This window comes from Corvus brachyrhynchos, unplaced genomic scaffold (assembly GCF_000691975.1).
Source record: "Corvus brachyrhynchos isolate BGI_N302 unplaced genomic scaffold, ASM69197v1 scaffold99, whole genome shotgun sequence".
Taxonomy (NCBI): Eukaryota; Metazoa; Chordata; class Aves; order Passeriformes; family Corvidae; genus Corvus; species Corvus brachyrhynchos.
In genome coordinates this window covers 2,287,661-2,311,203 of record NW_008239778.1, presented here as the reverse complement: position 1 = coordinate 2,311,203, position 23,543 = coordinate 2,287,661, and the positions used below count along the sequence as shown (strand labels likewise).

The 23,543-nt window shown below is 42.6% G+C and overlaps 1 protein-coding gene across 1 annotated transcript; it reads right to left on the bottom strand.

Moving 5' to 3' along the window:
- Positions 1-241: 241 nt before the first annotated feature.
- MYL10 (myosin light chain 10) lies at positions 242-22,067 on the bottom strand. Its single transcript, XM_008640377.2, has 7 exons — positions 21,881-22,067; positions 13,939-14,025; positions 11,160-11,235; positions 9,681-9,785; positions 6,203-6,281; positions 1,247-1,295; positions 242-489 (listed from the first exon to the last, which is right to left on the bottom strand). Exons 1-7 carry the CDS (start codon positions 21,881-21,883, stop codon positions 391-393), a joined length of 498 nt encoding a protein of 165 aa, XP_008638599.1. The 5' UTR covers positions 21,884-22,067; the 3' UTR covers positions 242-390.
- Positions 22,068-23,543: the final 1,476 nt, after the last annotated feature.

Here is a 23,543-nt window from a genome sequence, read left to right as displayed (position 1 = left end):
GGTGCAATAAGTTAGAGGAATTCTCAATTAATACATGGAGCTTATGTATAAAAGACAAGAGGTTAAGTAAGACTGCACTGCCCAATGGACCATCTGGTGAACATTAGGTTTGTCAATAAATCACAAAAGCACCAGTTCATCAAGAAAATTCCGTTTCAAACCACTGACAGGAAAAAAAATGATGGGGAAAAAACCTCACAAAATTGGTATTTTGATATTTTATAAAAACAGGAGCATTAAATAACTTTAATCTTATTTCAATGGTTTTATTGGTTCTCTTCTGATGACCACATTGCTCCACATCCTGGATGTTTAGCACTTTGTCTTGTACACAAGAGCATAATGAAATAACTCAATGCATCATCACAGGAGAAGCTCCTCTCTCTGCTCTCAGTCTTTCTCCTCACCGTGGGTGATAACATAGCAGAGGTTCTTATAGTCGAGGTTCCCAGAGACATCTGGAGGGAAAGCAGCAAACATCTGGTTGATCTGCCAAGCAAACAGAGATAAGTGTCACAGACTGTGGAACAGCAACATGAACAGCTTTTCATGTTCAACCCAGCTCAGCTCCCTGATGCCGTGGTCCTTTAACCACCATGGAAAAGTCTTCCTTAGGCTCAGTAAAACTGAAACAGGAGTTGGAACACAACTGGTTAATAAAGTCCTGCTAGAATCCCACAAGTTCCCTGTTGAAAGGAGCTCTCCCTGAAACCCAGGGAGATAAGCCCTGGTTGATAAATGTACAGTCCAGTCTGTTCTGACTGGAACAGGCTGTCCAGTCTGTTCTGTCCACAAACCAACTCCACTCCATCTCCTCTTCTGAAAATAAAGTCCCTCTAAATTCCTCCCAGCCAGCAGAATCCATGCTCAGTCTCACACAAGCCACCAAGTCAGTACCTCACTTCAGATTTCAAACCAAATAACTCCCAGAAATGGAAACCAGAACAGGGTCCCCACCCAAATCCACTTGGACTCCAGTAAATCCATTGCCCAGCTCCCCATGGGGAAGAACAGCACGAGATAGGCCACACTTGCACTTGGATGGGAGTCCAAAGAATCTATTTGACTTTGATTTAGCCATGGAGCTCTTCAGAAGAGATGCTTTGAATTGTTTCTAATTGCTAGAGCTGGCATCAACCTCCTCTCAGTCTGGATTTCAGCTGAATTCATGCATTTAAAGAGGGGCAAGGGCTTACTGCTGAACAGGAGCTGGAGCTGGATTTCTGTTTTGAATAAAGTTCCTTACCTCTTCTTGACTGAAACGGTCTGCCTGTGTCATGAGCATTTCTTTGATGCTGTTCAAATAAAAAGAAATAACCTGATTAAAGGGTGATAATGGCACATGACAATTCAGATGGCAAGATCCCTCCTGAAGTTGCATGAAAGAAAATCTGTGTGACCGCATAAATTAGAGCTGTTAATCCTTACATGATATTGTAAGAGATTTTCTGTGGGCACCCATCAGTGTCAATGCCTCGCTCTGCCAACTTCTTTTGCTTCTGTGACATTTTATAGAGGTTTAAAATTGTTTAAGGTTATTACTGTAATTGAAATACAGCAATTTTGTATGCTTATCTTAACCTAAAATGGTAGGTTTCCTCACTTGCTGTTTAAAGTTTGGATCACTTAACAAAACCAAAAGAGAGAGTATTTTCTGTAAAATCTGAGGATGAAAGGAACAAAGCATGAAATGAGAAAGAGGACTTGAAAGAGAACTCCAGCCACTACTCCAAATCATCATCCGAGAATCCTTGATTTGCATGCAGCCATTCCCAGGGGAGCTGTGGAACTGTGTGAGACCTGTTGTATTTCACGCTGTGCTGTCTTGATCTGGAGTTACAGCACTGTAACACGGAGCTTATCCCACACATAATCTGCATCCCATGCAATTACATCAAAGAGAGTATTTTGGGGGCAGACTCTCAGCTGATTTACCCTCTGTTTTAAACCCATTGTGGGAAGGCAGTCGAGCCTGTAATTTTTTTTAACCTAAGTTTAGAGGTGAATAGAAAAGCCAGGAAGAATTATTTCTGTTTTTAGTCTAACCCCTTTAGCTAAAATGTCTTTATACCTCCCCCAGTTACTCATGTGCTGAGGGCAGCAAATGCACCACGTGCTGGGACATCCACCAGTATAAGCTCAGTTGTATTCACATAAACATCCCTTCAATAACTCAAATAATTTCCCCTTCCTGTAGAAGAATTCCTATATTAATCTCACAGTTTTCATTCATGCTGAAGAGGCAGAGTTGTCTCCTTTTGTCGCTACCAAATGTATTTATACATTATCAGACACGATTCTGGAGCAGTAAAACAAACTGTAAAGCTGTGATAACAGGTGAGCAGTCTGTTGTACAAAAACAAAAGCTGAGGAGAATATAGAAGTCTGGTTTGGTTTGTAGATTTAAAAAAAAGGCTGCTTTTTTTAAGAATTTGTTATGGGCGAGTGAGAGCAGCAGCTCTTCTGGAAGAAGCCCTTTCTGCTTTTTAAAGGGAATATTTAAAACTAACTATTTATAATAGAAATCATGCCTGAACAGGAACACTTCCAGGGGAGCAAAATTCACCTACTGTGGGTGCAGATGTTCAGGCAAAGCAGTAAATCCTCCCTGTCTGCTGCCATGCACTGCACGTGTCCAGTGAGAAAAGCCCCCCAGACAGAAGTGCACTTCGGATGGCAAAGCTACAATGGCACTCATGGCTCTAACAAATGGGATTTTTTCCAGGAAAAGGCTGCACATCCCAGTTTGCATCAGGGGCATTCACACTTCTGCAGCTCTTGTTGATATCAAGTGCACATTTGGAAGCCCAGAAAGGGAAAATTGAAAAAATAATCTTCTGGGCAATGAATAAGGATCTTACTCACAAGGACAAGTGTGAAAGTATCAGTGCAAGCTTTGGGAAATACTCTGAAGTCACAGACAGAGCTTAAGTTATTGGATATATTTTTCCTGTGTTACTTCACCACTCAGTTAGCAAAGTTTCTTCATCTCTTTGTCTCAAATTCCTGTTTCTGTTCCGTTCCTCTGGCACATTTGGTATGCGACTGCATTTTTGAAGTCGAATTCTCAAATGATCAGTGGGCACAAGAGTAGAGAGACCATTCCCCTCAGCATAAATTGATTATTGGATATATATGCCCCAGACAAACAGCATTAGCAAAGGTAAATAGGAAGTGTGATCCAGGAAGCAGCTTGGTGAATAGAAGGAAGCAATTTTGTCAGAAGTCACAAATAAACTTCATCACAAACAGGCCTGAATTGAAAAGAGATCTGGGCACTGTGTGTCTTCTATTCACATGCTTAAAGTATTTAGGGGAAAAGAAAAGATCAAATATCTAATTATAATCTTCTGATGCACAGCCCAGTAGGCTCTGGCACACTCATAAGGAAGAAGGACTGACTACAGGATCTATGCACATTTTCCATTATTTATTTTATAGAGAAACAAACACAATTTCCAAAGCCAGAAATTATGCACATTTTTCTTTGTGTATCGTGTTTTCTCTAGAAAGCTTATTTTCTTCTCAAAAAATACCCAAAAAACCAAACCAAACCTCAAATCTTCTGGGCAAATTGCCTTGAGTTAGGAGTCTAAATGTTATCTCTTGAACTGGCTCACATCAACTCCTTCTACAGTTACAAATACCTTGTTGCATTCTGGTATTTTAAAAACCTTTTTTAAAATGATCTGTGAAATCTCTGGGACGTATTTGGTTTTCCACTGAGTTTGCCCTTCCTACAGTGCTGCCTTGGAGAAAAACAGGTGAGTGGGAAGGAGCAGAGCTCTATGGCTATGAGAAGACACATCTCTAGCTCAGCCAAACACCTCCAAAGTCCGACATGCCTGGGACCTCTTCCATCCCCCCAGATCCATTTTCATCTGACCCAAATCTGAAAAGTTTCATTGGCCTCAGCATCAGGCACAGTTGGTGTTGGCCTGACTCACTTTGCCCCATGAGTGGCATTTGGGACTGAATCATCCAACCTTTCCAAACACTGCCCCAGTTTACACCAGCTGAGAATGGGACCGAGAGCATTTTCTCTTTTTGACATCATGCTGTAGGAAGGGTTTTATGTGTGGTATAATGATGCAGACAAACAAAGTCTGTCATTGAATTTGGAAGTAAGTTATAAACTCCTGGAGCTTCTGGAAAGGTTAGAAGGCTCCATCCCAGCTACCATCACATGGACTAAGTGAGTCATTTCCAGACTAGAGGTGAAAACATGCAGAGGGAAGAGACATAAAAATCCCCAGAAGGATGTTAACTCCATGAACATAAAAAGAAGTTCTGATTAAAAGGTCAGCATGGCTGGTTTTGGAGAGAAACATTCCAGGATTTTTTAATATGGAGAAATATTATTTATTAGCATTAACTGTCGCATTGAAATGGCTGCATGAGTCAACAGAAAAATAATTTCAAAACTTCAAATGTCTACATTTTGGAAGCATATGAATAGAAGTTAAACCTCAAAGACATCCACGGAATTGATTTAATGGTTTGTTCTGTAATGATCAACATTACCCTCGGGTCTAATAAGTAAACATTATGCTCTGTTGTGGTGATGAACTAAAACAATTGTCTAATGTTAGCAGTGCAGTGGGGGTGGGGACAAGGTTGACCTTTTCCATCAAGGAAAAATAAAATATTTCTCTCTCATCTTCATTTTGGAGTGTGATACTGCATTCCTAATTTGCCCCAAACTCCAAATGGCTTCCAACATCCAAAGAATGCAGAACTGGATACAGGGTGGCAAGCTGCAGATTTTGTATGCAGGATACTGTTACAGAGAGTGGTGGGAAATACAACATTTCATGGGGTTTGGAGTATCAGAAGTTCGTATTTCATGGCTCTGATTTCACTACTGTGTGATCTGCCCTATTTGGCAACAGGCTACATTTATTCTGTTGTTTGAGTCACTTCTGATATGATCCCCTGACTCTTCTTCCCAAGCTGTTTGGGTGACGTTAACCCCAAAACAATCAGGACAACTCTGTGCCTTCTGATTGATTGCTACATCCGTTTGTGTTTTAGTTAATTTGGAAGTTCTTACTCAAAGGACTGTCTCTTTTATTTTGCATATTTGCAGAAATTCTCACACCCACTGGGGTACTGCTATAGAAAAGCACTTTGGTAAAGGAAAGAAATAATGTACGTGAATTTTTTTTTCAACTAACTTTCATTGAGAATTGCAGATAATGTCATGGAAATCTCCATGGGGTTCTGGTCAGAGGTTATCACAACATAAGCAGAAATAGTTGATGCAAATACAGTTTTGTAACTCATGGTTCCCTAATAGATTTCCTATAAATATCATGCTTTATAAAATCTGCCTGAAATGGCTGCCGCAGTAAAAGCATAGGCCCCAAATTCACCATGAAATTTCAGCATATGAACAAATCTAAACATATGCATAAATCTACGTACATAAAACACTTCTCTGGAGCCATAGGTCAGACCTCCTCATCCACTGCCCTGATTTGATATCATTTATCTCACTCACCTGAAGTCCTGCTTGCACCATTCTGGCAGTGCAAGGGGGGTTTACATTTGTGCAATTACCTCTTGAAGTCCTTTTACATTGCTTTGTTGGTGCAACAGGATATGAATACAAATTAGGTTCTGCCTCCTTATTTAAAAATAGCCATATTGACAATAATTGCTGGATTATTAATAGTATTGTTTGGTTTGGCTCTCACCGTATCTAGTGGAATTTTACAGCAAATTATTTCTAGAAGCAGAAGGCTCAAATAATAAACACATAAAAAGGAAAACGTCCTGCACTAAATCCATGTCGCAGATTTAATTAAATTGATCACTTTTTTAAAAAGGGAAGTAGCTTTCTCATTTTAGTCAAGCACTGAGAGTTAGGCAGCAGACATTCATTTTAATTTTACATATGGAGTTAATTTACAAAGAGTCATATGTCGATTTATATCCAGACCTTCAAAAAAAGGCTATCTAATGGCCTACATGTGATTATGTTTCCATTGGCTCTTACAATGTCTGAAGACAATAACATCTCTTTTTGGTATACAAATACATTCATACAACAGTCCACACTTTTAACTCTGGCTTACAAAGCTAAATGTTTCTCTGCCTCTTAAAATACTGTGAAAAATACAGCTTTTAAGCACTTCTTTAAAACTGTGCAATTATTATTATTGTTGTTATTCTTCTAAAGGATTTGAAATGAACTTACTAGTCTGCCTTTATGCGGCCTTTTCCTTCTGGGTCGAAAATCTTAAAAGCGTTCAGAATGGTTTCTTCTGGGTCTGTGCCTAAAATTAATGAAATATAATTTAGAAGGCTGGATAGATTTCTCTGGCTGCAGAATACTTGCTAAGTAATTGCATTCGCTTGAAAACAGTGCAAAATGGAGAAGTCTACAGTTGTGGGTTTGGAGACAAAGGTTCCCTAAGTCGGCAGCATTTGTCATGTCAGATAAACAATAGAGGTGAATAGTTCAATGCTCAGAAGCTTAAAAATAATAACTCATATCTATTCTATGTCTGCAGGAGAGAAAACTTCCAGGAACCGGTCTCCAATATCAGTACCCAGAGGATTAGTGGCTTTCAGAAATGAAAATATAACAAACTGTTTTCCTCACTGGCTTCCTTTAATCTTGCACTGTACGTTCCTTGTAAAAACACTTTTTGATGTTACTTGTTCTTGGCGATATAGAGAAGAGGTTATTTCCCTCACTAAAGGAAATGGAGTTCATCATAAAATCCCAATGCCAATGGAATGCAATGGAAACAGGATGATCAATGTGAGGTGGTGATCTGCACTTATATCCCATTGTGCCCTTCCCCTTAAGTGTCTCTTCATTAAGTGTTACTTACAGAAACAGGGTGGTTTAAAGCACTAAACTGTGGCCACAGGATTTTGCTTCTGCTCTTAGTTGGGCTACAGATTTTTGGTATGACGTTAATATCCCTGTCCCTCTCTTCCCAGCAGTAAAATGATTGCAATGGTCTTCCTTTTCTTCCTTCCATTATCTACTCCATCTCTTTAGACTGGAAAAAATTTGTGTCGTTTTCACAGTGCCTTAATCTTGGCTGGAGCTTGTGACTGTTCTGCAATACTGCAGATTCTGAGTACACTCATTTTCAACCCACACTAAAGGATACACTGTGTACTCTGTTTCTGACTATTCCCCAATATTTCAAAATACTACCGTAGTATCCATAATACAAATCTTTGTAACTGTAGGAAACCAAATTTACAAGCAGATGAACTGATTCCATAGACAAAGTGAAGCTATTTGGTATGCTGAAAGAGTGATTAAAAAAGGATATAACCCAAGGGATTGCAGATTCAAAGTTTGTTTCAAAGTTTGGCAGAGGTAGAACCAGAACAGAACCCAGCCAAGGTTCCCTGCTCTACAGACACTCCTGATGCCTTCACAGTTTGCTTTGTTGAAAAGATTTCACAAGGATTAGCAGGATCCTAGTGGATATAATAGTGAACAAACCTCGGGCTATATGGCCTCCTTCTTGCCACACAATGGCCATGTATATTTTTTTGCCAAGCTGTAGGCGATGTATTCAAAGTGCAATGAATCTGTGATCAATGCAAAGAGCATTGGTGTTTAATGAGTGTTTTGATTGTCCCATGAAGAGAAACATCCCCCAGCTCTGAGGAGAGGGCTGCATTTTAAGTAGTCACCGCTGTGGGAGGGATTTTTTTCCTTACTGTGTTTTATATTTTCTACTCTGTCATATCCTTGGACTTTGGCTTTGAAGAGAAGCAATGCAGCAGGCATTCTTTATTGATTAGCTGGTAAATAAAGTGGTTTCTTTGATGTGCGGCATCTCTGTTTTCTGTACAAATTGTATTATTCTGACTCCCTGTAGAAGCAGCTCCATGTGGTTGGCATTAACATAAACCGAGTTTTGTTAGCCGTTCATCTGGCATCATAATCTCAACACACAAAGCTAAAGCTCATCCTGAAAATCCCAGCTTCCCCTTTATGACAGAAATCAATTATAGCAAAACAAATTCTACTTAGAAAGCACCTTTCACCAAATTCTCTGAGTGGTACTTAGCTAATAAAGAGTGTTGCAAAATTGCCATATCCACTTCCTCTAGCCCTTTCTCCCTTTCTAATTGCACTACAAAGGCTCTTCATCCCAATTAGTTTTGATTGGGTATGTGCAGTCTTTTGGCTCTGCTTCCTTTGCATGACAAACCCAACCAGAAGGGCATGACAAGCACAGCTGTGATTTTTCCTTCACCAAATGGAAATTAAAAAAACCCTCCTCCTTTGCTAGTAGCCAACAGGAAACCTGGAGACAAGAGGGTTCTGCTTTGCCATTCACCTTCCTGTGCTGGCTCTGCTTTTAGGCCACAGGATTGGCAGGGCCAGAGGCTTTGCCAGCTCCAGCAACCGTTCAGGGCAAGGGGGAAGAGGGGAGAGGAGGAGGAGCTCGATTGCGTGCTCACAAATGGAACAGGGAGCAGGGCACCCCACACAAACAATCACATATTCCAGGAGGAAGATTATGGACCAGGGCACTGCCCACTCTGCCAGAAGACAACTGGAATGTCCTGGTGGAGGTAGCACAGACAGATCAATGTCTGGGGAGTAAAATCCCCTCCTCAGTCAGCCTTCTCCATCACCTCTCATGCTTCCCAGACTTCCTGCCCTCTTCAGCAAGAGTGTCTTTCTTCCAGGACCAGCTACATGAATTCTTTCTTTCAGACCTCTCTATTTTCTATTCCAAGCATAGAATACCCTCCACTGGAATTGTGTTCAGCAATATAAAGCCAGAGTCCAGCAACAAAACAATAAATGTTTTTAAGAAGATAGGATCAGATTTTTTCCATTTTTCTATTCATTAGTTATTTTAACAAACTTTTGGAACGTGCTTGGCTAAGGCCAGCCCTGCTTTGAAGGCTTTCACCTTTCTCTTATGCCTGTAGGAAGATGACTGGAGTTCTATCCTGGCCTCACACCCCCTCTCTTGAAGTTTCCAGCCAGTAACTGGAGAAGAGAGATGACTAAATTGCCAGCTCACACACCAAATTTACTACCCACATTTCCTGAACTTCCCCCAGTGTTCCCTATATATTCTGTGGCAGTGGGTAAAATCCCTCTCCCTTATCATTGTGAATCTACTGAAATACAATTATTTTAGTTTATCCGCTCCATTAAGGGTTATTCAGTGAAATCTTCCCCTAATGCCAAAATCGCTATTGACCTCAAGTGACGCCAAGGCTGGGCCATTGGGTTACAGTGAATACAGAAAATGAGGGAAGCCCATGTTTGCTCAATGTGCCAAAGGAGTGCAAAAAGGGTGGGCTTTTTAGAAATATTTAAAACCAGCTAACACTGGGAGTGCTATGACTAGAGCATGAGCATGAGTTCAGCCCAGGAGCCTTCTGATGGTGAATAACTCTCCTGCTCCATGCTCCAGGCTGCTGAGGTTTCATTACTTTCTGGACCTCAACTCACCACTTTCATGTTAGCTTGTGTAAGCTAAATCACCCCTTTGAATTGTCCTCTGCACCGTCCCTTAGCCTTTCATTCTTCCCCTCTGTCTGCAAAACTGGAGATCCCTCCTTGCCTCTAAGCATTGTTCTGTGGAGACATTATTACAATTTGCAAGGTGCTGAGATATTTCAGTGCTGAGGATCTTTGACAGATACCTCTCCAATCCCCCAGAGGTGCTTACCTTTCAGCTTTTCCCCAAACATAGTAAGGAAGACAGTGAAGTTAATAGGACCTGGCGCCTCCTTCACCATGTCTTCAAGCTCTTCATTCTTGACATTCAGACGACCTGCAGCAGAGATCATTTTTCATAATAAATCACAAATTGTGTTTCCAAAAAACGATTCCCATTCATCTCCTTCCACTGGGGAGCTCAGGGCTCTGTGCAACTTTGCTAATAACATGGTAGAACACAACTCCTGAATACCCCAGTGAAAAAGAAATTGGCAGAGCTGGCTCTGAGATCAAAGGGTGACTGAAGGAGCAAGAAGGATAAATAAGACACGGCCAGCAGTGGACGAGAGAAGGGGCACTTCCAAATAAACTGCTTTTTGGTTTGGGGCTTTTTTTTTACCTCAGGTGAAATATGGGCCCCACTGATATTAATACAGCAGAGATCAAAGTGACTGAAGTGAATGAAGGTCTCAGTCTTTGCCCTCCTGTATATTGAGACACCTCTCTGAGTAGAGGGCAGATGGATGAGCTGAGTAGTGGTATCCCTTCCCCATCCTTGTGCAGCCCTATTGATGAGAATTTAGACCCTGGCAACCTTCCTCAAATTGAGTGGTAATTTGCTGTGAATGTACTTTATAGATATTGAAAGGCTTCACTGAACAGGAAAGATAGCAGAACTTGGCCTTAAGAAATAAATATTTCAGGGTAACAGTAGCTACAGGCCAAAGTTTGCAAACCTCATTGTCACAATAAAGAGTTCAGGAGCTTCTGCTCCTTGCACTGACTCTGCTGGCGTCTGATTCCACCCTGGGGAGCACTAAAGATTCTTATCAAGCTCTTTTTAATAAGCTCCAGATGGCAAAAGCCCAAATGCCTACATCACTGTTCAAGCCTCAAATGCTGCAACAAGGATACAAGTCCAGGTTTGGGATCATGAGTGCTCAAATTTTTTCTTTCCTTGGGAAGATTTGCTCTAATCTGCTTGATATTATCAAGATTGTGATAGCCATGGAATGGACAATACCTAATCTCATGACATGCACATTTCACCCCACATAAACTCACAGCAGCACAGAACCTCACATGAAGCCCTCCTACATTTGTGTGGGCAGAGGGGCAGCTAGTCCATGACAGCAGTGCTAATCAGGGGATATTCCATGGCTCCCAGATGAAAAAGGTGCAGCCTGGGAAGCCTGGATTCAGAGGCAAATCAGCAATGCCTGGCATGGACCCCTGCTTGGGTGGGCTTCTTCTGAAATAGTTGCAGGGGAGGGATCAGACCTTCATTCCACTCCCTGCTCAGGAGACTTTCCAGCTGGAGCTCTGTAGTGAGATCCCAGCTACCACAGGGAGGAGGGTCAAACTGAACAGGTTTCCTTTTGCCTCCTGTGGATCTCATTTCTTTCCCCACTGTCATTCTGATACCAACCTTCCTTCTGTGCTTGAAACTGAGACAGCATATCTTGTAAGTATTGAATTATCAGTTTACCTAGTGCAGCAAATGTGTCTCTCAGGTCTGCTTTGTCAATAAAGCCATCCCTGTTCTGATCCATGATGGTAAAAGCCTGTGGGAAGGAAAAGGAACATGTATTGCCATTTCCATTGCACAGGACAGTGCTCCAATCACACACATCAGTCCATGAGGGGATGATATTCGTGCTGGAAAAACGAATATTTAACTTCCTTTGATTCCTCCACATCATTGCACTTTCCTCACTTTCAACACATTACTGTACCTTGGCAAGGGACTTAATTAAACCCACCCGAACTTCTTCTTAGTAAATTAATGCTCAGTGCAGCGTGCATTGGGCTGAAGCCAGTGCTGGCAGCTCCAGCCATTCATCCCTTAACCCATAAAAGTTTGAATTAGGGAGGCTTTAGTCAGGGCAGATTTAGCCAGAGGTTGCTCTGTGTTTGTACCGTCCCCATACTCCATTCTTTGAATTAGGCTGAAATGTTTCTGTAAAACATTTCATTTCTGTGGATATCTCTCTGCTATCAACTGAAGTTGATTCCTCCTGGGCCTTAGAATGATCCCTCATACAGAGATAGCTGAACTTTCAAAAGTACAGAGAAATGTAGGTTCCATAAGATTATTTATTCAAAGATTTTTTCCCCTTTCCAATACACTGCATCTTTGAGACTGTACCGTGTGCTCTGACTGACACTGCTCTGCTGACCTTAAATACTCGTCAGTCAAAATTTAACTTTTGATAGAAAAAAACAGCTGTTATTTTATTTTCAGCCAACACAGACTTCATGTGCTCTAACCATTGTTTACCAAGCCAGCTAACTGCTCATCTACCTGTTTACCCATTTGTGTGTCCATTTCTTGGCTGCCATCACACTTACAATGTTTCATTGATTTGGAAAGATTTTAATGACCTGAAATTCCCCTGGTCATGCTATGGGGACTATTAGTTGATCCTGGCCTGACTCTGAAGCTGGTTATCTGTCTGACAGGCACATCAATATGGTAATGCATCTTCGCAATGGCCAGGAATTGTTCTTTCTTCAGACAGTGTTCTCCTGAGAATACAGTAACTTGCAGAGTTTTAAAGTCTGCTGCCCTACAGGGTGCACTTCTTCCCATGAACAAGTTATGTCCACATATCTTCAGGTTTTTTCAGCTCCAGTTTCTTGCAAAGCCTCGCTGCTCACAGCCCAGTTTGCCCATGAGGCTCCTTTCAGACTCATGTTCATAATCCTACATTTACCTTCCAAACCATCCCCTTAGAAAAAATTAAGCCCAACTCTTTGGAGATGTTTTCTCCTTGCTTTAAATGCTGATTCCTCACAATTCAGAAGCAAAAGAGAAAGAAAATATGAAGTGCAAAACTGAACCCAGGCAGCTGACAGAAGACAGGAAGAGCATCAGGCATTGTAATGGGTGAACTTCAGATAACGTAACAGCAATGCTGAAATATTTGTTGGTGAGCTAGTTGAACTCTCTAGATGAAATTGTTTTCAGAATTGAAACCAGCTTTTCAGAAATACTCATCCCAAATATGCAGTTTTTAGACACAACACGGTTTTGGGTTTCACTCAGCCGCTCCACTGCCTCATGCTTTTGCCATTATTCTGCCACCATCCTCCTAGAAATGCTCCCAGTATTATCTGATTTAGAGAAGATCAAATAATGGCATTCTGTCCAGTTCTCCTTTGTGTTGGTGCATCTTCAAACATTAATCCTTGGAGAAAATACAATGGAAGTTCCGAGCATATGAAGAAGAGGTGGGAGAAGAGAGTCAGACATATTCCCATTGACTGTGGAGAAATGATTAGTGGTTCCAATTCATTTAGCTGGGTCGTATTCCCAGTCCTTGCCTTGGGGTTTAGTCTCGTCCATCACTGAACTTCCCTGGTGGGAATCCTCGAGGAAAGCAAACTTGAAATCCACGTGAAAGCACAAAATGAAACAGTAGACATTTATCACACTGGAAATTGCTTTGGAGATACGAGTTAGAAAAAATGGGGGAAAAATCAGTAATTTAAAATGACAAACCAGTGCAGAATGTGATGGTCTCATGGTCATTCTAGAATGTTCACACAGAAAAAGAACATAAACTCATCAGACAGATTATCTGTCAGATATCTGGCAGATTTTGCCACCCCATCAGTTTTAGCTCCTCACAGGTAACTGGTCAAAGAACCTACAATGCATGGAACACCAAATCCCTTGGGAGTGAAAGATGCTTAGTTCATCTCCACATGTTTTCTTTTCTTATTGGCATTTGTGGAGAAAGTTGGCTAAGGGCTTCTTGGCATTTTCATTCCCAGTTTGTGGGCAGCATTAGAAGGGCACAGACAAATATTTTCTGTTGCTGTTGTGGAACAGAGCTCAAATGAAAGCCCTGGTTCAATCTGGCATCTCTATTTAGGACAATGATTGAGCACATAAGACCATTCTTATTTAAAATACCACTTAACTTTAAACGTGTGCTCAAGTGTTTTCCTGAGTAAGGGCTGGACTGGATGAGATTATACTTTTCCTTTATTTTGGGGTGGGGGGCTTGGGTGCTTTTCAAGTAAGTCTAGAGCTTGAAACAAGGGAGTGAGTGAGGGAAGTAAGGAAAGAAAGAATGAAAGAAAGAACAAACAAACACACAAGGAAAATGATCTACCAGCCAAAACCACAGGGATGATTCAGAAAACAACTGTGTGTTCTATTAAAGCAGATGGAGAATTGAATAAGGATTACAAACAAAACCTATGTTATTCATTAGCAGTAACAGGAGACTATAGAGAACAGCAGAGTAGCTCCCAACCTCTTTGAACTCCTGGATCTGGGTTTGTTCAAACATAGAGAAAACATTGGAACCACCTTCTACCTTCTTCTTTGCCTTTTTGGGAGCCTGTAATACAAATAAGAAGATCAAATACATATTCCTTTGTCTGTTAAGCACCCATGAAAACAAATTACATCTTCAACAGAAGTTAAAAAATACACAGTCAAGTAACACAAGAGGATTGTTCTTTGTTATTAAGAGGTTTTAAATTCAATCTTATAGACAGATAGATTTAGATGTATATATAGGATTGAATATACATATATATATTTTTAATATGGGATAAAAATTCTTCCTTATTAACAGATTGAGGCTTTTTGCCACTCCCTGCTGTGTCCTGGAACCTGACAGCTCAGACAAACAAGGACACTTTGTCACTGTGGTGCCTTTAAAAAGGTGAGGGACCCAAAGTGTGGCTCAGCATCCTGCCTGCTGCACTGCTTGTTCCCCCCAGGAGCTGCCTGTTCCTTGGGCAGGGTCACCTCCACCTCAGTGGGTCACAGACCATTTCACACAGGGACTACTCCCCTTCCACACTGGCTCTGCAGAGCTCAAGAGTGATATCACTTGGTGTGGAGTGGTGTCACTTGGAGATATGAGCTGGAATTCCCAGCCTGCTGTTCTCAAGAACTGCCAGAATTCAGGTAAGTGCCTACAAGGATTTCTTCTTCCCAGTTCCCATGCTGGGACTGGCAGCCAAACTCCAAACAAGGCCCTGCATGAAGACTCAGCTCAGGAACTATAAAGGGAAGTTATATCATTTCCTACTCACACAGAAGTGTTTAGAAATCTGCTTGGTCTGGACCAGCACTGACAGAACTGATTAATCCTTCCCAAGCAGGAACACTTTCTACTCCTGGAATCTCTATTCCTGCACCAACTTATGGCACTACAGTACAGTACCTTACCAGACCATGTTATTTTAATATTCAAGATAGTCATCTTAAATGGAAGGGCAGGACTGCTTTTATCACCTTTCTCAAGTTTGGAGGCTGAGACAGAGAAAGATTGGGGAAAGAGCTACAATGATATCTAAGAATCTAATGCTCACTAAAAATCAGTCAGAACTAGACTTCATTAAATATCTTTGAATAAGGGCCCAACCAGCTTGCCTAAGACAATACAGTTCTTGTTCTGCAGTAAAGAATAAAATCTGTGATTCCAAAGGATTACAGAAGTGTTTTAACCACAGTGTTATCCTTACTTGGGGCAGGATAATGAGCTGCATTGCCTTTTGAGTTCCCTTCCAGACAGATTACTTTTTTCTTTATCATTTTTACTTTTAAACTTCATTATCATAGTCCCACCTGGTTCTCATGTCACAGAAAATTAGTCTTACTTAGTTTGGGCTATTCTGCATGAAACAGAAGGCAACTTCTACTGTCTCCTTTCATCAAAATAAAAAAGCCTGTGAAAGTTCAAATTCAATACTGATTTCAAATATCCTGAGGAGCAGAGCAGCTCAAGGAAATATTCCCACTTGACTCTGTTTGAAGCATACATTGTCTGATCAATTTAATTTGCCAGGCAGATTTCTGCACTCAGACACCCTGGTTTAGATCCCAGGATATGGAAGGGGGGGAATTAGGGCAATGTTAGATGCTCTCCCACATACTCACACTCCAGACCTGTCAAGCTCCTATCAGCTAATTCAAAGAACTAAACTTTGGAAATAGGAATGGAAATTGAGTGAAAAATATTCTTGTAGTGAGGATAAAAACAAGGATAGAATGCCACCACAGGCATGGAAAAAAGAACTTAATAAGTGGAATGTTTAATGAATGTAGAAATATTGATTTTGGAATAAACAGATTCCCTCCTCCTCCTACACATGAAATAAGTGTTATTTTGAGCAGTAATGGGCAATCTTCCACATAACGTGAGGTGCCTGGTGGAGGCTTTCAACACATCCAGATCAAATGGAAATATTCAGAACAATCCTACGTATTTACATGTATTTGTTCCCTGAGGTAAAGGGAAAGCAGATGTTACCCAGGGAGAGCACTGCCAGCTGGGGGGGGACTGACCACAGGGTTTGAGGCCTCGGCAGGACTGGTCCTGCTGGGCTCCTGGAGCTGCTCCTTCTGGAGACAAAGCAGGCTTTGCCCTCCTCATGGTCTGTTCTTCTGTGGCCAAACACAGCATCCATGTTCAGCCTGATAAATATTCCCTGTGCTAGCAAACCATCTGCATTTTTTAAGCTATCACCACAACCATGGACAGTGGGGTCCAGCTCCTTCAGATGCCAGACACTGGCAATTCCTCCATTATTCCTCTGTTTGTTGGGTTCTCTGGGCTGTTAGGTTTCAAGCAAGGGCTGTAGCTGTAAGGAAGGATCAGACAAATGCAAATGCTGCTGCTCAATATCTATTAGAAACAAACCAGCAAGTCAAAAACCCACCCAAAAAGCTTCTTTACATTAGTGAATGCAGAGAAGATTGAAAATTGATTATACAGGGAACAATTACTGTAATATCACAGAATCATAGAATGGGTTGGGTTGGAAGGGACCTTAAAGATCATCTACTTCCAGCCTAGAAGAAATACTAGAAAAATTCATCCTAACATATTTGCTCACTGTTATGCTCTGGGGTTTGTGGTCTCCAGGGATGACAGAAGAGATCAGTGCCCATGTTGCTCAATCAATCTTTAGTTTTTGTGCCAAAGGTGTGGGTGTGGATCCTATTTATGACCTGCTCACTTTTGGAGGAGGCTGAGACCACCAACACATTTCACAGGGCCCCATGAACAGCTGCCAGGTGGGGTTGGCCTTCCATCACCAGGTTCAGGCTATGTCTTCTAGCATCCAACATACAGAGCATCTTGGATTACCAGTTCCCAGTACTGGGAATGCAGCTTACCTGCCCTAAAAGGCCAGGAAATTCATAATCACAGAAAGAACTGCACCCCCACTTTGCACAAGTTGTGGGCAGGCAGGTGCTGTGAGGAGGAAGGCTGAGAGAGAAGTAGGTGGAGCAGGAACAGAACAGAGTACATTGCCTTTCTGGTGGGTAACTTGAATTAAAAGGCAGCTCTAAGAGAACAGAAATAGGTCTGTGTTACAGAAAAGAATAATTCTGAGAATAGAATCATTCTGTGCTGCTGTCTGACAATTCCAAACACTCCAGAATTTTTTAACAAACACAATCAGGATTCTGACTCCAGAGTATCTCTCTGAAAGAGTGGCATATTAAAAGGAACATCACAGAACTGAGCTAACATATGGCTTCTAACCTATCAAGGATTTAGTAGGTGACCCACAGAGGAGAAAGTGGGTGACTGACACATCACTTCTGCCTGACTTGATTTCCCCACTCTTGAAACCAAAGTGTGCCAGGCTGCACTTTGCAAAGATAGAGCAGCTCTCATTGCAACATGTGCTGTGAGGCTGACATACAAAACGTGCCAGATGAGAAACTGAAGAGCTGAGGGTCCCCTGGGCTCGGATTCCAAGGCCTCAATAACACAGCAGTGGGAAGAATGTTGCAACAACTGAACAAGCCTATTAATACTCCTGCCTGAGTGTATTAATCATCCCATTGTGAAGAAAACAACACTTCACTTTAGAGGAGAAACCACAGGCTTGTCGCATATCACTCATTTGTCTTACCGGTGTTAGCACTCTTCAATTAGCCTGGATTTTAAAGGGTCTTCTTTCTGTTGTTTTGGTTGGTTGGTTTTGGTTTGTTTTAGAAGCTTTAAATGAAGAAATGGAGCCATACCAAAATCTGGTCCCAAGAAAACTCTGTTGTACCAGGCATTTGCTTTGAGCTGAGTTTCCCTCACTGAGGTTCTTTATATTTCTCCTCCCTGGCAGTGTCAGGGAGCCCAAAAGAACAAGGGTGTGCAGGGACACAGGCAGGCAGAGACAGAGTGTGCATGGCCTTTGCCTCTCTGGATGTGAGAATAGGGATCCATTTTTCATATGCTGCAAAGATGAGGGGGGCAGAGGGGGGATGTTCAAGTGAATCAGAGGGAAGAAATCTGATTTCAGGGTGACCTAGAAGAAACGGGGGTGGGGAATCAGTTTCTGTCTCTACATACAAAGGAGGAAGGAAATGAAAATACCTTGTTCTTACTTCAGAACATGAGGCATTGTTTGCCCTGATAAATTCATAAAAGGCTGGTGCTAGAGCAGATCCATGACAGTGGATTATTGCAGAGCTTTATCATCTCCACCCCTCAGTGTGTTTTGCAGAAAACCCAGAAAAATATGGAAAACCAGGCAAGCTGCTGCAGGGGGAGCGAGGTCCCTCAGTGCCTGCTCAGGAGCACACTTGTACCCTTCAGTAAGTAGGAAGTAACCAACCTCCACTTGGCATTTCCTGCAGCATAGGGATATCTCCACAGGCAGTCAGGAGAGATGAGCAGCACTCTGCCACAAGCCACAGCTTTGGTTTGGTTTGGTTTGGTTTGGGGAAGTCACTTCCTTGTTTGGTCCACCATGCTCTAAGTCCCTTAGAAAATACTCTTAATAATTAAAGATGACACAGTGTGGTGTTCCTGACAGCAGAGTCAAGAACACAAGCAGAAGCACCTCCCTACTCAGCTGCTTATTGTGTCTTCTTCTAATTTTCCTACCAGAGACAACCTCAGTGGACAAACAGGGAGAGAGCCGTGCAGAGAGAATCAACAGCAGACACGGTTAAGACCCTGATTCTGTTGTCTTGTTTATTTATTTTAGTGTTTATTCAGTCCAGGACAAAGTAGACATAAGATACCACCAGTTTTTTACTGTTTCACATTTTGTACTTCCTTCCTCTGCAACTACATCTACAACTACAGAAAAGACAGAATCATCCATCATTTTGCTCAGACTCTGTCCCCTGCTGTGATCCACTGTATGATGGTAACTCTCAGTTACTATTACTTTTTCATCCATCACACTCTCTCCTTGTTTTTCATCCACTCTGGGATCTCGGTGCTGACATTTCCTGTCTTCAGATTTTTGTTATCATCAAATACAGCTTCTGAATGAGAAGTTACATCTCAGGCCTGGACGAGGGATTGCTGCAGCATGGGACAGGATATTTGTTGATTTTTGTCTCGCAAGTTTGCTCTGCTGAGATTATTTACACTGCATCTGCACCAAACATGCCAGCTATGGACCAGCCACCGTTTTTTAGTGTGGTTTAGGTCCTTTCCATGGCAGGTGAGCAGCACAAGGCCAACCGAAGTGCTGCCTTTGAGGGAACAGTCTAGAGGAGTAAGCAACACGAACTGCTCTAAGGGCACAATTTGCATTTCAAACAGGCAGCAGCCTCAGATCATTCAAATAAACCCCACGTTATCAGAACTGAGAAACAGAAGATCTTTATATTACCTGCTCCGAAGTCACAAACAGATCCCTCCCTTCTCATCCTCACTCCATTTTGTGTGTAGTCCCAGCCTGCACACACCTACACAGACACACCTTTGATCCCTGCTAGATACAAAAATCTGTTGGACTGCAGCCTCCCTGCTTCACACTTCTGGATGCTAAAGCATTCTCCTCCGCCCCGCAGAAACCCCCTTCCCAATCACAGCCTCCTTTTTCTCCTGCAGACATGCAGAGGGAAGGCATTATCTCCCCAAACCTATCCCAGAGCAGCAGATAACCTCTCCAGCTTCTCCAACCGCAGACTCCTCCACCTCGATGACCCAAAATTCAACAGCAGCTTCTCCCACCTGACAAATTTTCTTCTCCTTCATGTCAACAGGTGAGCAGTCCCTGTCTGCAGACACAGGGCTGTCACACACAGGGACACACAGGGACACACACAGGGACACACATGGATACACAGGGACACACACAGGGACACACATGGACACACATGGACACACATAGGGACACAGACACATCAGCAGTCCCACAGGCAGCCCCATTTCAGCTGGTGGGGTCAGTCAGCATGGCTGCTCTGTGGTCAGTGCCTGTCTCAGCCCAGGTGGCACATTCCAACTTGCAGAGCACATTGGATCAGAATGCAGGCTATTTTTGGGCACGCAGTTCCCCTCAGCATACAGAATGTGCTACGAGGTGTCACTCGAGCTGAACAAACACGGGAGTGTTTGGGGAATAAGAAAAAGGCTTCCCTCTCCTTGCCTGTGCCTCTGCCCTTCCTTCTCCCCATCAGCACAGAGCACGCGGGGAGACATCGCAGACCCAACTTGTCTGAAATTCCCTGGAATGAACGGAGAGCTGTAGACAGTTCTCAGAACTCCATTCCACAGCACTTGTGTGGTCTGCTCTTGTTAGAAAAATTATCTCCCTGAACCCTGCCTCTCTCACTCTCATCAGCCCTGGATGTCAGAGCCTAGTAGCACTGGCTGACTTGTAATTATTTTTTACTATGCTGCTTTGTCTGCACTAATCCTTTGAAAGTAGCTTTACTGCACATCTGAAATATTATGATGCTATAAAACCTCTGTAATATTTATAAATCCCTTAAGACATCATAAAGAGAGAAAAAAACCTCCCCACAGAGTTCATCTAGCATAATTACATATACATTTCCCTCTGATTAATAAAAAATGATCACTTCCTTATGTAAAGATATTCTTCAGCTTTCTTTCATTAAGGCTATTTTTTTCTTTCCATTTTAAATCTGTTTCATGTGTCCCTGTACAGTAAGGTACCTCAGAAGAAATTTTCCCAAAACAAAAGGCACAATGAAAAGAACCACCACAGAGGATCGTCAGTTGAGCTGGGAGCGAGGAGACAGACGAGTCTCTCACTATATTTTCACGTCTCCTAACTTAAGCATTTCATCACAGAATGTCCTGGAATATCTTCAAACATCAATGAGTGTTGGTGTGTCATTGAACTAAACAGGCACGAAAAAAAATTGATAAATGAAATTTTGGAGAAATAAAAAGAGGGGAAAAAGAAAAGCTAAGACCCAGCACTTGCTCCCCACCCCACAAAAGGGCTGGCTTAGACTTTAGTGAGGCTGATTAAAGGGAAACCTGTAAATCCACAACTGAAGAGGCATAATCAGCACAAGGCACTGCTCCCTTCTGAAACACTGCTGAGGAACACGATTAGTGTGAAACCACTGACACTGGGCTTGCACCGGCTGAAACTGGAACCTGTTTTGTGCATGGCACAAAAAAGAAAAGGCATTGAATGTGGTTTTGCCCTGCTCAGAACAGCACGTGGATCACATTCATCACCTGCTTAAATGGGATCAAGTTTGAACTAAGCTTTGAGAAAGCTTTTCGTATACAACTCCCTCTCGGGTGTTCTCCGCAATCAAATATTCCATAGCCTCAGGGAGCCACTGGGCAGCACTGCTCTCAGAACGCCTGAAAAGGACCTGCAAAAAGGAGCAAAATGAACACAGAGAAAATCACCTACTAATTTTTTTTTCTGATATTGTTGTAGTCATTCCTCTGAATTTGCAGGAGAAAGAGATCTGCCCAATCTGCCCACAGTTCCTTAGGCAGGAGCTCTTTGCTCCGTAGAATCACATCAAGTGAGGTGGCTGTTGGAGTCCCAGAGCTAAAAGCCAAAGGTGAGCAGGGCAAAGACAAGACACAGAAATTTCTGCAGTGCTTCCTACTTCTCCCCACAGGCACAAGAGCAACACATTCACAGTTCCAGAACGATCCCTTTCCCTCAGTCCCTACCACAGCACAGCAGACCTTAATTCTATCTCACACCAGCCATGCCAGCCTTTGCTGCCCTGGTGTGTGGGTCTGGGACAGAGCTGCACAAGCCCTTCCTTTCAGCACATTCATCTACGTTTTCTGCCTTCCTCCTCTGTTAGACACATGCAGACGAATCCTTGGGAGTTCCCAGCTAACTCTGTGGGGTGTATCTGCATTCTGGATGTGATACTAAGATGAGATTTCATGGGATGCAGTGTGATCATTCCTGATCTGTTTGAATCATTAGAAAGAAATACAGAGATAAACAGACATGGGGAAGGATAAAACCTACCATGGTGCTGCTGCTCCTTCCACCCCTTCTCTGCCAACCAGTCAGCCAGCAAACACAATGCCAATTGTCTCTTTATATAGCGTAACCAAGGAATAAAAATATGCCTGCTCCAAGTTTAGACAATAGATGTAAGGTTGGAAAAGTGCAGTAATTGGATCCCAATACCATTCCAAGCATCTGTTCCATGCGCAGCTTTTGCTTTCACAGAAATAATGCAGCAGATAAGTAGAGGAGGCAGTTGGGATACAACTGTACAGCACTCACAGCAAGCTCGAGCTGAAGGGGTTTTCCCATGTACTGCTAAATAATGAACACAGGGCATGCACTGGAAGATTTTAAGTGGACATGGCATCCTGAAAAAGCAGGAAGGGAAGCACACTCCTTGAGAAAACGCTGGGGAAACTAGCAACAGATCCTGGCCACTTCAGTAGCTCCAGAGCCTGGTGCAGGCATTCAGAGCTCCAGCAAAATGTCTGAGGCTCTGCAGAGGTGCATCTGTACCTGGGGGGTGGAAAAGCACCACTCTGCAGATGGCAATCAAGTGACTCAGGTCAGGTCTCTTTTCCCTGAATCTATAAACGAGCCCAAGGTCCGGGGCCATATCCCAAGATACAGCAAACTGGTGGAGAGTGATGGACTTCAAAGCATGAAAAAAGAGCTGTGTGGTAATGAATGTGGTAGTGGGAGCAGAAGGAACCAAGAGGCAGCGTAGGAGCCACAAGGGCTGTGTCTCCCAGGGAATGCTCACGGGCATTAATACACATTCCATCCGATTGGAATTACTGCAATGGGCCAAAACATTAACCAGTATAAGATTGCATAATTCCGCTGACATGAAATCATGGTTCCTAAAGGTCTGGTCTGTGTCTCTGAGAGTATCTACACAGGAACATCAGGGCATTAAATACAGCAGAGACAGTAGGTTTTTCAGGAACCTGCATCTGAAATTCTTCTCTCCATCAGTCACCCCCACCTTGAGTCACAGTAGTGCTTAACCAATTAACTGAACTTTGAGACAGATGTGCATTTAAGTTTCTGGTTGAACAAGGACCTTGTCCTTTCTCTAGGTCCAGCCCCTTGCAGTGCTGTCATCTCTAATCTTAGATCTGACTGCGTTCTCTTCAGGGCAAGGACGGCTTTAGCTGTTGTGGGCACCTCAAACACCTACAGGGACAATTAAGTAATAAATAGGCATAACAGCTCACTAAAGCTCCTCTGGCTTTAGTGAATTGCTGTGGATGCACGTTGGAAGTTAGCCTGGTGTTCATCGTTCTGACTTACTGACATTATATCAATCCCCAGTGTAACAGAGCATAAAGATAAAATCCCCCAGTCCCTCTGCCTGCAAGTGCCTGCTGGAGAGCAGCCCCAGGTTTGTGTCCGAGGCTGGGTCTGGAAACCTGAAAAACTCAGAGTGAGGTTTCTGAGGAAAACCCTATGCAATTTCCAAGGTTCATTGTGATAAAGTTGTATCATGTTCACTGGGTTAGAACCTGATTCGTCAAACCTGTTAAGCACCCACTTAACTTTTAGGGAGGAACAGTCCCACTGAAATCCATGGAAGAGCTCACAAACCTTCATGTGAGAATATGTCACTCGTTCTGCAGGATCAGTGCCCTAATCCCAACAATACAGACAAATGAGCAGCACTTTGTCACCAAGT

Excerpts from the sequence above, each read along its gene's own strand:
- MYL10 (XM_008640377.2), bottom strand. Across the intron at positions 9,786-11,159 it reads AGACACATTTGCTGCACTAG|GTCGTCTGAATGTCAAGAAT; the intron begins GTAAACTGATAA and ends TCTCTGCTGCAG. Across the intron at positions 6,282-9,680 it reads GTTTGGGGAAAAGCTGAAAG|GCACAGACCCAGAAGAAACC; the intron begins GTAAGCACCTCT and ends CATTAATTTTAG.